At 35.9% G+C, this 14,466-nt stretch overlaps 4 protein-coding genes and 1 long non-coding RNA gene across 6 annotated transcripts; 2 read left to right on the top strand and 3 right to left on the bottom strand.

Moving 5' to 3' along the window:
• Positions 1-2,407: 2,407 nt before the first annotated feature.
• Positions 2,408-5,972, top strand: LOC107459675 (probable sulfate transporter 3.4). Its single transcript, XM_016077894.3, has 13 exons — positions 2,408-2,796; positions 2,890-2,938; positions 3,035-3,242; positions 3,323-3,494; positions 3,802-3,867; positions 3,974-4,087; positions 4,193-4,309; positions 4,422-4,548; positions 4,652-4,938; positions 5,042-5,232; positions 5,346-5,431; positions 5,525-5,601; positions 5,693-5,972. Exons 1-13 carry the CDS (start codon positions 2,449-2,451, stop codon positions 5,834-5,836), a joined length of 1,986 nt encoding a protein of 661 aa, XP_015933380.1. The 5' UTR covers positions 2,408-2,448; the 3' UTR covers positions 5,837-5,972.
• Position 5,973: 1 nt separating this feature from the next.
• On the top strand, positions 5,974-6,651 carry LOC127740658 (uncharacterized). The gene is made up of 3 exons (XR_008001426.1): positions 5,974-6,099; positions 6,415-6,528; positions 6,633-6,651. It is a non-coding gene; the product is annotated as an uncharacterized LOC127740658 (long non-coding RNA).
• On the bottom strand, positions 6,135-7,845 carry LOC107459676 (uncharacterized). Its single transcript, XM_021128184.2, has 3 exons — positions 7,214-7,845; positions 6,872-7,098; positions 6,135-6,721 (listed from the first exon to the last, which is right to left on the bottom strand). The coding sequence occupies exons 1-3, from the start codon at positions 7,435-7,437 to the stop codon at positions 6,714-6,716; spliced, it is 459 nt and encodes a 152-aa protein (XP_020983843.1). The 5' UTR covers positions 7,438-7,845; the 3' UTR covers positions 6,135-6,713.
• Positions 7,846-7,972: 127 nt separating this feature from the next.
• Positions 7,973-10,962, bottom strand: LOC107459674 (MAR-binding filament-like protein 1-1). 2 transcript variants are annotated; one of them, XM_016077893.3, is made up of 4 exons: positions 10,507-10,962; positions 10,315-10,358; positions 10,069-10,212; positions 7,973-9,840 (listed from the first exon to the last, which is right to left on the bottom strand). In XM_016077893.3, the coding sequence occupies exons 1-4, from the start codon at positions 10,715-10,717 to the stop codon at positions 8,119-8,121; spliced, it is 2,121 nt and encodes a 706-aa protein (XP_015933379.1). In that variant the 5' UTR covers positions 10,718-10,962; the 3' UTR covers positions 7,973-8,118. The 2 variants fall into 2 exon arrangements, with proteins under 2 accessions (XP_015933379.1, XP_020983842.1); XM_021128183.2 differs by having other exon boundaries at positions 10,315-10,355.
• Positions 10,963-11,579: 617 nt separating this feature from the next.
• LOC107459895 (pentatricopeptide repeat-containing protein At3g16010) lies at positions 11,580-14,459 on the bottom strand. The gene is made up of 3 exons (XM_016078201.3): positions 14,153-14,459; positions 13,768-13,868; positions 11,580-13,596 (listed from the first exon to the last, which is right to left on the bottom strand). Exons 2-3 carry the CDS (start codon positions 13,841-13,843, stop codon positions 11,849-11,851), a joined length of 1,824 nt encoding a protein of 607 aa, XP_015933687.1. The 5' UTR covers positions 13,844-13,868; positions 14,153-14,459; the 3' UTR covers positions 11,580-11,848.
• Between the last annotated feature and the right edge of the window lie 7 nt (positions 14,460-14,466).

The raw sequence follows: 14,466 nt of genomic DNA, 5'->3' as shown, positions 1-14,466 counted from the left end.
ACATGAATTCAACATTTTTATGAACAATGATAATGATATGAACTAATTAAGGAGCAAAGGTGCAAGGAATTTATCCTTTGGCATAAAGCTATTACTGAACGGTGCTGATTGAATGGCAGTAATAAGCATTAAGCAGTGATTGTTTTCTTTTCTGATCGTTGAAAATGAAAATGAAAATAATAATTCTTACTTGTCAAATTCTAAACCATTCATGAGTTTTGCACCTACTGAATTTTTATATAGGTATATTTTGCCTCCAAAATAATAATTAAAAGAACACTATTTCTCTTAGAAAACTAATTAATTAAAAACCACAATTGTACTTATCCTAAAGCAGTAAAGCTACCAAAAAGTGATTACTTAAAAACTCAAAAATATTAAAACTTTATTATACTTTCTGCATTATCTAACCTACTTTGTACGCTGCATTATTTGGACTTTGAAGATGTGATATTTAAAAGGCTAGACACTCACGCATGCTTGATTCACGAACAGGTAAAGTTAGGAAAATAGGTTTCTTCTTTTTTTGGTTAAAGTTTTTATATAAATCTTTCATGTATGATCTAGCTAGTACCATTAATTTAAAAGGTGCAAATCCAGACAAAAATATATAACATATGAGAGAATTATTGATAAGAAGATAACATGCATGAACAGATTATTCATTTTCGTCAATTAGAATGGTATCACAATATGCTATGATGTTGCCAAATCCAAGTAGCTAGGAATATAATATTTAATTATTTACACCCATAATTAACGATGATAGTAACAATTCAGCACTGTGAAATTTCATTAGAATCATACAACTTCTAGTAAATAGTATCAATGCTCCCCCATTTTTTTTTACCGAAAATAGAGAGACTCGAATCTGCGACTTCTTAGATGAATATAGAGACACTATGTCATTTGAGTTATAGCTCATTGGTCAGTACTGCTTCATTAACCAATAATTACAGAGGAATAATGAAAAAAATAGTACCAAACAATTAATTAAATTGATAATGTTCAAAAGATAAAATAAATCCAAATTTATTTTATTTAATTTTATTAATTATATTAAATAAAATAAATTTAAACTGTTTAGATTGAATTTTTTTGTCTCCTAAATATTATTGTAATAAAACAATTCCGTCAACTAGATATATAGTTGAGCACTGAGGAAAGAATGAACAAAAATATTAAACATGTCTATTATCACTAGAAGTTTTGAATTTTTTTTAATCTTTAACAAGTACCCTAATGACACTGGTCAAACAAATTCATATTAATAATTTAAATCAGATTTGTTTGTATGAAACAAAAAATATTAAAAACAGTTCTACCTTTGTAATAGATTGTTTGATTGGTCAAATTAATTAAAATGAATCTTAATTGAGATCATGAGAGACCACAAAAAAGGTAATCAATAGGGACTGGGTCTAGCAAAATGGTGACTGCTTAGCCATACTTTTTATTTATTTGTCTTTATTTTATGTTCATAATTTTATACTATAACTTTATTTAATGAATATTTCAAGACATAAATATGAAAATATAATAAAACACAAACTTATTTTATAAGAACAAATAAAAAAAACAGATAAATTCAATCTTCGTTGTTCTAAAAAATTGGATAGTTCTTATTTTTCACATGAAAATGATGCCATTTGAATTAAATAGGCTAGTTTGTTTCAAAAAAATTGAAATATCTGATTTCAAGACTTATTAACAAAAATATAAGATATTTACTATTTTAACTAATTCCACATGTAGAATAATTAGTACACATTTAATAAAAAAATTAATTTTATAATTTTATAATTACATACATTAATGTGTATTAAAGAATATAATAGCATTTAATAAAGACAACTTATATAAAATAAGATACGCTTTTAATTTTGATATAGTAACAATACTTTATAGAATTATTTAATCATTTATGATTTTTTAGCAACTAACCATGTAAACTAAAAATTAGTTATTTTAGTTAATCTAGTATTATATGATTAGACATATCTATAAAACTGATTTTTAATAATGTTCGATACCCATATGTTTTTGTGTTAGACTGTGTCTTAATAAAAATAAAAATAAAAATAAAAATTTCTTTAAATACGTTTAAACATATCTAAATATCATCCATGTCTAGTCTTATATATATATATCATGTTCATATGTCTTATACAAATTTTAAATTCGGGTGTTGTTTGTCCGGTGTTTGTATTAGTGTCCGTATATCATTGTAAAATTTGAATGGGAGTGAAGTGACGAAAATGCCCCTACAAGCTTGTAAATAGTAGCCAGTGATAAAGAACATGATACACCTGCCAATGCCACTGCCATTGCCATGTTTCTTTCTTCTCTTCCCTTCCTTATAAATAGCCACCATTGCAGTGTGTGTTTCTCAGACAAAACCAACTAAGAACAGAGAGAGAGAGAGAGAGAGAGAGAGAGAGAGGAATAATGGGTGTGAACTCCAACAGAGTTGAGCACTTCGATTCCCATAATGGCCAAACCACCACCACCATCAAAATCTCAATGCCATCATCAATGCCACCATCTCTTGAAATCCACAGAGTAGAGCTTCCACCTGAGAGAACCACTCTCCAGAAACTCAGGCAAAGACTCTCTGAAATCTTCTTCCCCGACGACCCTCTCCACCGCTTCAAGAATCAACCATGCTTCATGAAGCTCCTCTTGGCTCTTCAGTACTTCTTCCCCATTTTCCACTGGGCCCCCACCTACACCATTTCCCTTCTCCGCTCCGACACCATCTCCGGCCTCACCATTGCCAGCCTCGCCATCCCTCAGGTAACAACTTTGCGTTCGCTAATGTTAATGCTTCATACTACTATATATATATGTACCTACATATATTTGAACTAACTTGTGTTTCTGTTTCAGGGAATAAGTTATGCAAAGCTTGCAAACCTGCCACCTATTGTTGGATTATGTTAGTATTCATTATCGTTTCTCAGTTGCATTATTGAATTATTATTGTAAACTGTTAAGTATATAAATATGGTTACACACATTAACTATGATGCAGATTCAAGCTTTGTGCCACCATTGATATATTCACTGCTTGGGAGTTCTAGACATCTTGGTGTTGGACCGGTTTCAATTGCGTCTTTGGTTATGGGATCAATGCTTAGTGAGCAAGTTTCGTGCACGCAGAATCCAATTCTGTATCTGAAACTGGCTTTCACTGCCACTTTCTTTGCTGGTTTATTTCAAGCTTCACTCGGTATATTAAGGTACTCATTCTAATTCATGCATGCATCCTCCTCTGTTTTATTAATCATGGTTGAATTGATTAATATATGTAAACAAACAGGTTAGGATTTGTGATTGATTTTCTATCCAAGGCAACACTGTTGGGATTCATGGCAGGTGCAGCCATCATAGTTTCTCTGCAGCAGCTGAAAGGGTTGCTCGGAATAGTGCACTTCACCAACAAGATGCAAATAATTCCGGTTCTTCAATCTGTTTTTAAGCAAAGACACGAGGTCTTTAGCTGCTTTGCATCTTCTTAAGGTCAATGACTCAAGGCTAATAATTTTCCACTACTAAACTCTCTCAAACATTCTAATGGCACTTATTCTTTAACACTCCAAGATTGCTACGACAAAGACATCTCTTTTTTTGAGATATGTTTTTGTAAAGAATTGCAAGAGAGAATTAGATTCCAAAACATTTTTCTTTGGAGAGTAAAACATGTTGTTCTCTTTATTCTTTTTCTTTAACTCTGTTGTGAATGCAAGTGTAATCTTATATACATGCATGTTCACTGAAATATTTGAACAATTTGTGCAGTGGTCATGGCAAACAATTGTACTCGGATTTGGCTTCTTGGCCTTCTTGCTGATAACAAGACACATTGTAAATTTTCCTATCTTGCTTAAACACAATTATATACATGCCATTGTTGTTTCTTTGCCATTCATTTACCTCTTTAAGTTCTGAAAATTCTCCATAATTTCTGCAGAGCTTGAGGAAACCAAAACTATTTTGGGTTTCAGCAGCTGCTCCCTTGACATCAGTTATTCTGTCAACTATTCTAGTCTTTCTTCTCAGACATAAGGCTCATCAAATTGCAATTGTAAGAAATCATTCATGATCTTTCATTTGTTTCCATAATACAGAACAAATACATAAATACTAAGGGCTGCTCCTAATAACTCTGTCTCTTTCTTTTCTTGGACAGATTGGGAACTTATCAAAGGGTCTTAATCCACCATCTTCAAACATGTTATTCTTCAATGGCGCTTACTTGGCTCTTGCTATCAAAACTGGCATAGTCACAGGACTCTTATCTCTCACAGTAAGCTGACTAAAAACTAGAAAAACTGTTGGTTACAAAAGATTATCGATTTCATTCTATATTCGCCACTTTATTTAACTTTCACTTACTCTCCTATTTCTATCTATTTCAGGAAGGAATTGCAGTAGGTAGAACATTTGCATCACTGAAGAACTACCAGGTTGATGGAAACAAAGAAATGATGGCCATTGGTCTTATGAATATAGCTGGTTCATGTTCTTCATGCTATGTCACAACAGGTACTGAATTCCTTCTTATTTCAATCTGCTATAAATGATCTAAGAAGCAACAATTTTGAGAAAATCTCCATCCCTATTTAAAGAGACAAAAATGTACTTGCAGGGTCCTTTTCTCGATCCGCTGTTAACTATAACGCTGGAGCACAAACAGCAGTTTCAAACATAATCATGGCTGCGGCAGTTCTTGTTACCCTTCTATTTCTCGTGCCACTCTTCTACTATACCCCAAATGTTGTCCTAGCAGCCATTATCATCACTGCAGTGATTGGCCTGATAGATTATCAAGGTGCATATAAGCTGTGGAAGGTTGACAAACTTGATTTCTTGGCCTGTGTGTGCTCCTTTTTCGGGGTTCTGTTCATTTCAGTGCCTTTAGGCCTCGGCATAGCGGTGAGCTCATAATTCGTTAATCTGTTCCTGAAGAATATATACACATTGCATGAAAATGTTGTTCAATGTGATTAATACCATCTTACTTAACCAAAACCTTCAGGTTGCAATATCAGTCTTCAAGATTCTGCTTCATGTTTCTCGACCAAACACTTTGGTTTTGGGGAATATACCAGGAACACAAATATTCCACAACGTAAACCAATACAAAGAAGCTTTAAGAGTTCCTTCATTTCTCATTTTGGCTGTTGAGTCTCCAATCTATTTTGCCAATTCAACTTACCTTCAAGAAAGGTTTGTAAAGGATATTTCTTCTTTGGTATAATTCAGAATAGAGCTAGGATATGTCAGAGGCACTGAATGAATTCATGATGGAATGATTGATTTGAGAGCTTTTCCTTCCACAGGATCCTGAGATGGGTTCGCGAAGAGGAAGAGTGTACAAAAGCAAATAACAGAAGTTCATTGAAGTGCATAATTTTAGACATGACAGGTACAGATTCCGTTGGAGCTTACTGGCTAAGTACTAGTTAATTATCTAATGTTTAGGCAGAGTTTCACTAAACAAATAATTATGTTTTGTCAGCTGTAACAGCCATAGACACAAGTGGCCTTGACACATTATGTGAACTTAGAAAGATGCTGGAGAAAAGATCACTTCAGGTACATAGACTGATGGATACATTGAAGGTGGTCTAAAAAAATGCTATCAAAATTTTGTTTCTAATGTCTACATTACAATCATCTACTGCAGCTTGTATTAGCAAATCCTATTGGGAGTGTGATGGAAAAGTTACATACATCAACAGTTTTGGATTCTTTTGGATTGAAAGGTGTTTATCTCACAGTCGGAGAAGCTGTGGCTGACATTTCATCATCCTGGAAAGCGGAGCCTTGATTGTTCATAAATGGTGTTCTGGGACGCAGGAAATAGACGACGTAGAAACCATCAAACTTTTAGAACATTTGGAGTTTTTTGCATGCTAGAAGTGCTCTTGTTTCGAGCAAAGAAAGCAGAAAGGGAAAAAAAAAAAGCATCCAAGAGAGATGTTTTGATGATTTAATTCTGGCAGAGAAAATGAGTAGAACTTGTAATGGAAGAGAAAAAACAAAGAAGAAAGAGTGGAAATATGGTTTTCGGCTCCTTCTATTTGACTTCAAGTAATACATTTGCCGGCCATTAATACTTTTAAGATTTCTTATTTCTGAGTTATGTATGATATCTTACAAATTGGGACTTTATTTCAACAAGTAATAGTGAAAATCATACAGATGAAGATCAATAAGCTAGCAAAACATTTAAAAGTTTATCAAAAAGACAAAAAACAACTAAACTTATATGACACAAAATTGACCTATATTTCCAAAATTTTAAACATATCCAAAAGTTCTTGGGGACAACTATATACAACTATTGTTTTCTTTTGCAATTCATTTACCTCTTTAAGTTCTGAAAATTCTCAATAATTTCTGCAGAGCTTGAGGAAACCAAAACTATTTTGGGTTTCAGCAGCTGCTCCCTTGACAACAGTTATTCTGTCAACTATTCTAGTCTTTCTTCTCAGAGACAAGGCTCATCAAATTGCAATTGTAAGAAACCATTCATGATCTTTCATTTGTTTCCCAAATACAGAACAAATGCATAAATACTAAGAGCTGCTCCTAATAACTCTGTCTTTCTCTTTCTTGAACAGATTGAGAACTTACCAAAGGGTCTTAACAACCAGCAAGACAAGGCTTTCTCTTGACTTCAATGCTGAAGTTACATATGCCAATCAAGCATCTGCAAAGAACACAAAAGTAAGAAATCATACAAAACTTGCACAGAACAAGTTTAAAATTGTGCTCCACAACCACAACCAAGATTGCAGTTTAAAACCATTGCCACATCCAATTAGCTGGCCAAACATCTGTAAAGAAGAAAGTTGCTTACTCGAACGATATCGTGTTATTGGTATCTCGCGAAGTTCGCGCCTGATGCAGAGATATTCCCCTAGCAGAGCCATCATTGCAATTCCAATACCATTCACAATCCACCAAGTTATGGAAGAAGGCCAGCCACCATACACAATGCATATAAAGCTATGAACTATGTAGAGTGTAACCGAAAAATCCAAGCATTTCTTTGCCCTTTCAATCACATAAAGCATATACACTGCCCTGCATTAAATAAAAACCAAACCTTTGAGCAACAAAAGAGTTCAATTCACAACCCTAAAGTACACAAAACCCAAAATAACTTAATAATCACAATTAAGCAGATTAAAATGCGTACCCTGAAATTGAGGTGAGGATAAAGGAGGCAATGACACACCAGCCGGTGAAGGTGGAGGTAGTGACTGTAACGAAATCGAAGAAATAAACGAGGGTCATTCTTGAGACGCGAGTTCCAACGAGTATGGCCAAGAAGAAGCCGAGAGTGACGTAGTACAAGCATTGAAAGCATACAATCTGAGCAAGAATGAGCCAAGGGTCCCACACCACCGCACCATAGAACATTATTACTGAACTCCAAACCCTGAATCCTAAAAAAAATCCCCAATTGGAGAAACCCCAATAATATCCCTGAACTATTATTGCATTGCACTAACTTCCACCATCTCCAATTCTACTAATATGAACAAAAAGGAATGAAATTTAGAAAACCCAGCTATGTGGGTAACATCTTTCGAGATCAAACCTCCGCGTCATGGGCACTCAGATCAGATTGGAAACACAGCAGCAATCGGAATTTCGGTAATTTGAACAAACGGGGAGAGAAGATTCCTACTTTCTGCGAATATTCCGAGATGAGGTGAAAGTGTGAAACAGTGAGATTCAAGGAGCAAAATTGCAAACAAATTGCGAGATAAAAGAATGAGAATTTTGAAAAACAAAAAGAAATTAAAAATTTGAGCTCAGCTAGGCAGTTCCATGTGTCGTTTCTACTTAAAATTGATCGTTTTGGATAATGGATATCAACAAAACGACAAGCTTGATCTTTTTCAAGCAAAAAATAAAAAAAAAGGAAAAAAAAAAAAGAAAGATCTAAGTATCTAACTTCAATTTCTCTCTACATAAATTTTTATTGCCAAATGAAAATGCTTGAAATTGCATGAAGCCAAAGCCAGAATAAAGTACAACAACATCAACTTCCTCACATGAAAATTTATCACAAAGTAATAGTATCATTCTCCTAAGTTATTGGGGGTTAGCCTTTCTTCTTCTGAAATTCTTCCTGCCATCAACAGTGACCTTGCTTTCACTTTCATCTTTCTTCTGCACTTGCTCATTATTGTTATCTTCAACTTGTGATTTTAAGCTGCTGACTCTACTCCTCAAGCGCAATATCTCACCCTTTGCTAAAGCCAGTTCTTCCTCCAATTTCTTCTTTCTGTTCTCCAAATTCTCTCTCTCCTTCCCAAGTCTCATGATGAGGCTATGTGCATCCTCCATGTTTTCCTGAGCCACTTTGTATGCATTTCTTTGTTCTTTAAGGGACTTGTAAATCACCTCCTTCTCATTTTCAAGACCAGATATAAGAGATTTAGCTCTCTCTAGTTCATCAGAAAGAATCAGAGTGTTTCTGTTCATTTCGTCCAGTGATTTGGTAGCCTCCTGCAGGGCCATTTCAAGAGTTTCCCGAGCCTTCTTGTCTTTCGAGACTTGCTTCTCCAAAGCTTCTAGATCATTGTTCAGTGAAGTGACTAACTTCCTTTCTTCATTCAAATCCTCAGATGTGGTTTCAGCCTTTTTGTAGATGTCAGCTAATTCTCTTTGTAGGCTATCACGGCTCTCCAGAGCAGCCTTCAGTTCATCGGACACGCTTTGCAGCTCTGCTTCAACTTGCTTCAATTGTTTCTTTGCTGTTGCAAGTTCACTGGCTAGCAATTCCGCCTCACGTTTTGCATCATCAAGCCTACTCTGTAGTGACTCTCTAACTTCAATGAGCTCAGATGAAAGTTTAGAGGCCTCAACTACAAGCTCATTGTTCATTTTGTTTGATTCAGTCAGATATTTTTCCAATTCAGCTGACTCGGTTCTTGATTTTCCAAGATTCTCCTGAACGATTTGAAGTTCGAACTTCAAGTTATTCACTTTCTTAGATTCATTTTCCAGAGATTCCTTCAAAACCTCTCTTTCTTGGGATAAATCCTTAATGGTGGCTTGGTTTCTGCTTAATTCATCTGTGGCAAGTTCAAGTTGATCCTTTAGCTGATGAAGCTCCTCTTCTTTTTCTTTTAGAGCCTTAGCATCCAAAGCAGCCTTTGTTTCAACAGTCAACTTTAGGTCATTGTATTCCTTTTCCATGATCTTATACTTACTCTTAGAATCGTGGTTTTCAACAGTCAAGGAAGTTATTGTTGAATTTAGTTCATTCACGGCAGAATCTTTGGCTTCCAATTCCTCTTGGCTCTTTAGTAGTTCGTCTTTCAACCCTCGAATCTGAAGCTGAACGTTGGATAAGTCATCCTTGGTTTGCTCGTAGACAGAATTCAAATTGCTCAATTCCAACTCCTTTTCTTCAAGGGATGAGTTGAGACTTTGAACAGTATCTTCTTTGTCCTTGAGATCCAAACTTAACAGATCAATTCTCTTTTGTAGATGTCCAATAGAGTCTATCTTTTCCTTCAAACTGATTTCAAGATCCAACTTGTCTGCATTAGTCTCCGATAGCTCAGTTTCAAGACTGTCAACTTGACTCTTCAGCTCCCCAATCAAATTTTTCTCACTTTTTAGCTCCTGCCCTAAGCGGCTGACGGTGCTGTTTGCAGATTGTAATTGGTTCATCAAAGATTGCTGCTCTTCCTTTGCCTTTCCAAGAAGCTTCACTTGTTCCTCCTGCTCATTCAGTAACTTTGATTCATAGTTCCTCTTTAAGGAAACAATCATCTCATCCTTTTCCTTCAGTTCGCGGCGCAACTGCTCACATTGACAATCAAGTATACACACGACTCAAAAGCTAAATAAACAAATACACTCAAAACAATACATTCACAGAAAAAGTTAAGCATTCAAAACCAAACAAAAATCAGTCGATGCTGTTACTTCAATAGCAGGATAACAAGGAAGAATACTTACTCATTTCCCTTAATTTCTGCATGAGTTTCTTTGGCAAGATACCTTTTTTCATTTCCAATAAATACTTACCATTTCAATCACTATAACAGCCGAGGAATTCTCTTTCTGAGCAGATGCATAGAGAGCACCCACCATAGCAGAAGAAAGTATTCCTATTACAGCCAGCGGTGACATAAAAGATGAATTTGATGGCTTGTCTGTTTCAGGTGCCGTCTGTAGTAAGATAGAATCATTTCTACACAGTTTAGAACAAGCAAGGGGGACAGTTAACTATTCAAACAAGAGTATAGTATCTGAACACAAAAGCAATCGGACCTCCATGTTCTTGTCATCATCCTGTGCCTTCACCTCACTTTCTTCTGTTACAAATTTGCCACAAACACATCAACAATGCTCAAGAAAAATACAAACAACAAATGTCAAAGTATGGGTGAAAACTTTCAACTTGAAACCCCAAAATTAATATTAAGGGAAATGGAAAAGTTGGGAACAAGGGAAATTACTTACTGGGTGATTGAAGAGAAAGAGCTGGGGTATTCTTGAATGGGAGAAGTGGAAGAACAGCGAAGCCCATCAACAAAAATGCTCTCTTTCTGCAGATCGGATCATGCTGTTGCTGTTGTTGGCGCAAGTAGCACGAGGATCGGAACCTTCTGGGAGCTAAAGAAGAAGAGGGTAAATGATAGGGGAGGAAGGAACTCCCCGCCATAAAGGCCATTATTTTGGGGTGCCACTTCACTCAGACATAAACACAAACACAAAGTATGCCTTGTTCTGTTTTGTGAGTTGGTAGTTCACTCCATGATTTTGTGCTATCGAGGGAGTCAACTCATGTTGGTAGCGACTGTGGTTGGTGATATTCTCGGTGTGAACTCAAAAACAAAACAAGCTTCCTTTTCCAATTTTTTTTTATTTTTTATTTTCAAAAAACGAAAGGGTCCTTTTCTTTTCTTCTTCTCTTCTGCTCTTCTATGAGAAATGGAAACACTAGGTTAATCAACTATCCCATTAAAAAAAAATCAATTATTACTTATTAGTATCTCCTTAAGTTTCTTTTGATAGTTATCCTCTTAAATACTACTAATCTACTATTATCAACTAGTAAAACTGTAAAATTAATTTTCTGTTTTTAAGATTCAACTTTATGACAATGTATTTACATAATTATGTTTTTTTTTTAAGAGAGATAAATCATAAATCAGAATTTATGCTCATATTCTATAAGATTTAATTCATTTTTAGTACCCCCCACCCCACCCTTTTCAATTTTCAATTTTCAATTTTCATACACTAGATCTCCAATTCTTTATAAACCCTTGCCAAACTCTAATTTATTAGGTATTGATATATAGTCATTTAAAGTATTGAGATAATAATTAAATTATTACTTTTTTTTCTTTTAAATAGTTATATTAGTTATGCTTTGGCCACTGAAAATTTTATTCACTATGGGGAATGAATTATATTTCAAATGATGTACTCACCTAAGAGATCGTAGGTTCGAGTCTCTCTATTTTTAGTAAAAAAAAATTTTTTTTATTCAGTTCAACGTGTCTCAAGAAAAAGAACTGTGCAAAGTATTGAGAAGTAAACATCATTGATAACCATTATCCAAGAAAAAAAAGGATCCAACTCCAGTTCAATTGAATCAAATTCATTTATCAAATGGTTTTAAACATCACAGACTACGGGTTAAGAAGGAGGAGCAATATATTTACCGAAGCAAGAGAACTTAAAACCTTGAATAAAGTAGGTAAGACTTAGCTAAAGCTGCAAGACATTTTCTCTTATGCAAGGTGTGTATATATAATATAAAATAAATTACAACAAATGTTATAGCAGGTTGATTTCAAGAGTCTAGTATATTGGAATCTTCATCAACCTTACCAACTGCCTCAAGTATTGATGAGTAAGTGATAAGGTCATACTGAAATCCAAGTGAACTCATTTCTTTCATAAGTTTTGCAGCTTCTTCAAACTGACCTGCTCTGCTGAGACAACCAAGAACGGTGTTGTAAGAAACTGCATCTGGCTTATTAGTAGCAGAAGCCTTCATTTTGTTAAGCATTTCCATTGCGCGCTTTGGGCCACCTGTTCTAGCTAAGCCATTTAAGATTATATTATGCGAATTTACATCCGGGGTGCAACCATGTTCTTCCATGGCCCTAAAGAGAGAAAGAGCTTCATCCATCATGTCTACTCTCACCATCCCAGACATGAGAGCATTATAAGCATAAACATCTGGAGCGCATCCGAGTTTTTTCATCTCGTTAAAGAGATTGATGGCTTCGTTGAGTCGACCGCATTTTCCGAAATGTTTAATCATCACAGCATAGACACGAGCACTTGAACGTCCGCAGTTCTCTTTCAATTCCTGGAACAGTTCATTTGCGGCCTCATAGCGTTTTGCTTTTCCAAGGCTATTGATCAGGCTGCAGTAGGCAGCAGGACAGGGTGGGAACCCTTTTTCATCCATCTCCTCAAGAAGCAACAAAGCCTTCTCCAGTTGATTTGTTTTGCAGAAACCGTCGATGAGAATTGAATAGGTAAATGAACTTGGGACTACTCCCTCTTTTTTCATCCTCTCAAGCCACAAAGAAGCCTCGGAGGGTGGAGCCCTGGCATCAAATAATGATTTAATAATGGTATTATATGTCACAACATTTGGGGTGCAATCCAGCAATTTCATGTCCTCAAAAAGCTTAATAGCATCCTTTAAGCGATTTGATCTGCCCAGGATGTTAATCAAATTATTCATCAAAACAACATCAGGTCTACAACTATCTTTCAGCATATTCTTGTATACGCTGTATGCGTCATCAACCCTCCCAGATTTCCCCAATCCTCTTATGAGTTCTGTATAAGTAAAAACAGTTGGGGAACAACGTTGTGTTCTCATCTCCAGGACCAGGCCCAAAGCTTCATCAACCTTACCTGACTTAAAGTATATCCCCATCAAAGTTGTATAAATTTTTTCAGTTGGTTGCAATCCATTCTCCTTCATCTCATCAAATAATCTAACAGCAGAGTCACCGCGATTTAGCTTTGCAAATGCTGATATAAGTGCGTTATATGTAATAGTATCAGGGAAGCAGTGACCCTCACTGCACATTTCATTATACAGCTCATGCACTTTCTCGTGATGCCCCTCTTGAATCAACATCAAGATAACGGAGTTGTAAGTGCTTGCTGTAGGTCTGATTGGACATGAACTTTTAATCATGTCTTGTATAGTCTTCCACAGTTCACCAGTGAATCCGTGTTCATCCAAGCAGCGTATCAAAGCCATGTAAGTGGTTGAATCATGTTCAAAGTTCCTTCTCTTCCCAGCCCACTTAAAGAACTGAATCTTAACATTTACCTCAACATCTACCTTCAGAACCTCACGAACCAAGCGAGCATTGACCTTCATTTTCAGCACTTCCAATGCCTTTTCTGCATCGGGTCCCCATTTAAATATTTTCAAGATCCTAATGAATCTCTCATCCAATATGCGAGCGTTATGGCCATTCCTCGAATCACATCCTCCTTCCATGGGAAAGCTAAGCTTTTCTTCTCGGGAATTAGGCAAACGAAACATCTGGACAATCTCATTTTCTGCCAGTTTTAATCCATACATAACACAATCAAACATGAAATTGCATCCATTCAAATCAATAACAAACAAAAACATCAAAGTTGGCATAATTATTCTCCTTCTTAGATGCAACAATCAAGGTGATAGAAAACCAAACTTCTACAAACTTGGTAAATATTAATGAAAAGCACCTGTTTGCTTTATTCTCTGAGAGAACGGAGGCCAAGTTGATATCTTCCTTGTTGTGGCAAGAGATCCAGAGAGCATTGCTGCTACCGAAGATAATATGAACCTAATGAGGGACATCACGGAGTAAATAAGGGATCGTACATAAGTACATAATAAAAGTTGGTGAACCTGGTTCATTAGGAGTTTCCCTCTTTAGCTACAATTAAATGGAATAGTGTTCTTAGTTCTTAATCAGTAACATAGGCTTTCTTAGCTGGACGGTGTGGAAGACTAGAAACCAGTTCATATTTCAAAATATAGAAATTAATCCAGAACCAGCAATTATGAGAGCAAAAAAGTTGGAAGCAGAATTCAACAGGGCAACTAATAATCCAACAGGCAAGTTACCTGGAAAGCGCCGCCTAAAGATTGAGTAAGGGTTAATGTTGACGCAGCGTATGATGGAAGAACAGGAATTGCAGCATCGGCATCACTTATTAGGGATTACAGGGGAAACTTGATTACTGGAATCTGGAACAGCTGCGAAAATCTTGGCAAATTCAAGCATAGCTGCTGAGGCATTTGCATTCAGAATTAAGAATCTGCAAATTGAAATGGCGATGGTAGAGACAGACAATCGAATCGGACACGAGCTCCTCCAGTAGCTATGGCGGGAATAAGCAGACCGGAGGCAGGAGCAGCAGCTGGCTAACGAGGGAGGG

The sequence above is a fragment of the Arachis duranensis genome, chromosome 7 (assembly GCF_000817695.3).
Source record: "Arachis duranensis cultivar V14167 chromosome 7, aradu.V14167.gnm2.J7QH, whole genome shotgun sequence".
NCBI classification, from domain to species: Eukaryota; Viridiplantae; Streptophyta; class Magnoliopsida; order Fabales; family Fabaceae; genus Arachis; species Arachis duranensis.
The sequence above is the reverse complement of the archived record's forward strand: the minus strand, read 5'-3'. Positions and strand labels throughout refer to the sequence as shown.

Bases quoted from the DNA above. Each gene is read 5' to 3' on its own strand.
- LOC107459674 (XM_016077893.3), bottom strand. From the start codon at position 10,717: ATGGCCTTTATGGCGGGGAGTTCCTTCCTCCCCTATCATTTACCCTCT. The intron at 10,359-10,506 runs GTAAGTAATTTC...AATTTGTAACAG, and splicing joins TCTTTCTCTTCAATCACCCA to AAGAAAGTGAGGTGAAGGCA. The intron at 9,841-10,068 runs GTAAGTATTTAT...CAATGTGAGCAG, and splicing joins CTGTTATAGTGATTGAAATG to TTGCGCCGCGAACTGAAGGA.
- LOC107459676 (XM_021128184.2), bottom strand. From the start codon at position 7,437: ATGTTCTATGGTGCGGTGGTGTGGGACCCTTGGCTCATTCTTGCTCAG. The intron at 7,099-7,213 runs GTACGCATTTTA...TATTTAATGCAG, and splicing joins ATCCTCACCTCAATTTCAGG to GGCAGTGTATATGCTTTATG.
- LOC107459675 (XM_016077894.3), top strand. From the start codon at position 2,449: ATGGGTGTGAACTCCAACAGAGTTGAGCACTTCGATTCCCATAATGGC. The intron at 4,939-5,041 runs GTGAGCTCATAA...CAAAACCTTCAG, and splicing joins CTTTAGGCCTCGGCATAGCG to GTTGCAATATCAGTCTTCAA. The intron at 5,432-5,524 runs GTACAGATTCCG...ATGTTTTGTCAG, and splicing joins CATAATTTTAGACATGACAG to CTGTAACAGCCATAGACACA.
- LOC107459895 (XM_016078201.3), bottom strand. From the start codon at position 13,843: ATGCTCTCTGGATCTCTTGCCACAACAAGGAAGATATCAACTTGGCCT. The intron at 13,597-13,767 runs GTGCTTTTCATT...TAAAACTGGCAG, and splicing joins TCAGAGAATAAAGCAAACAG to AAAATGAGATTGTCCAGATG.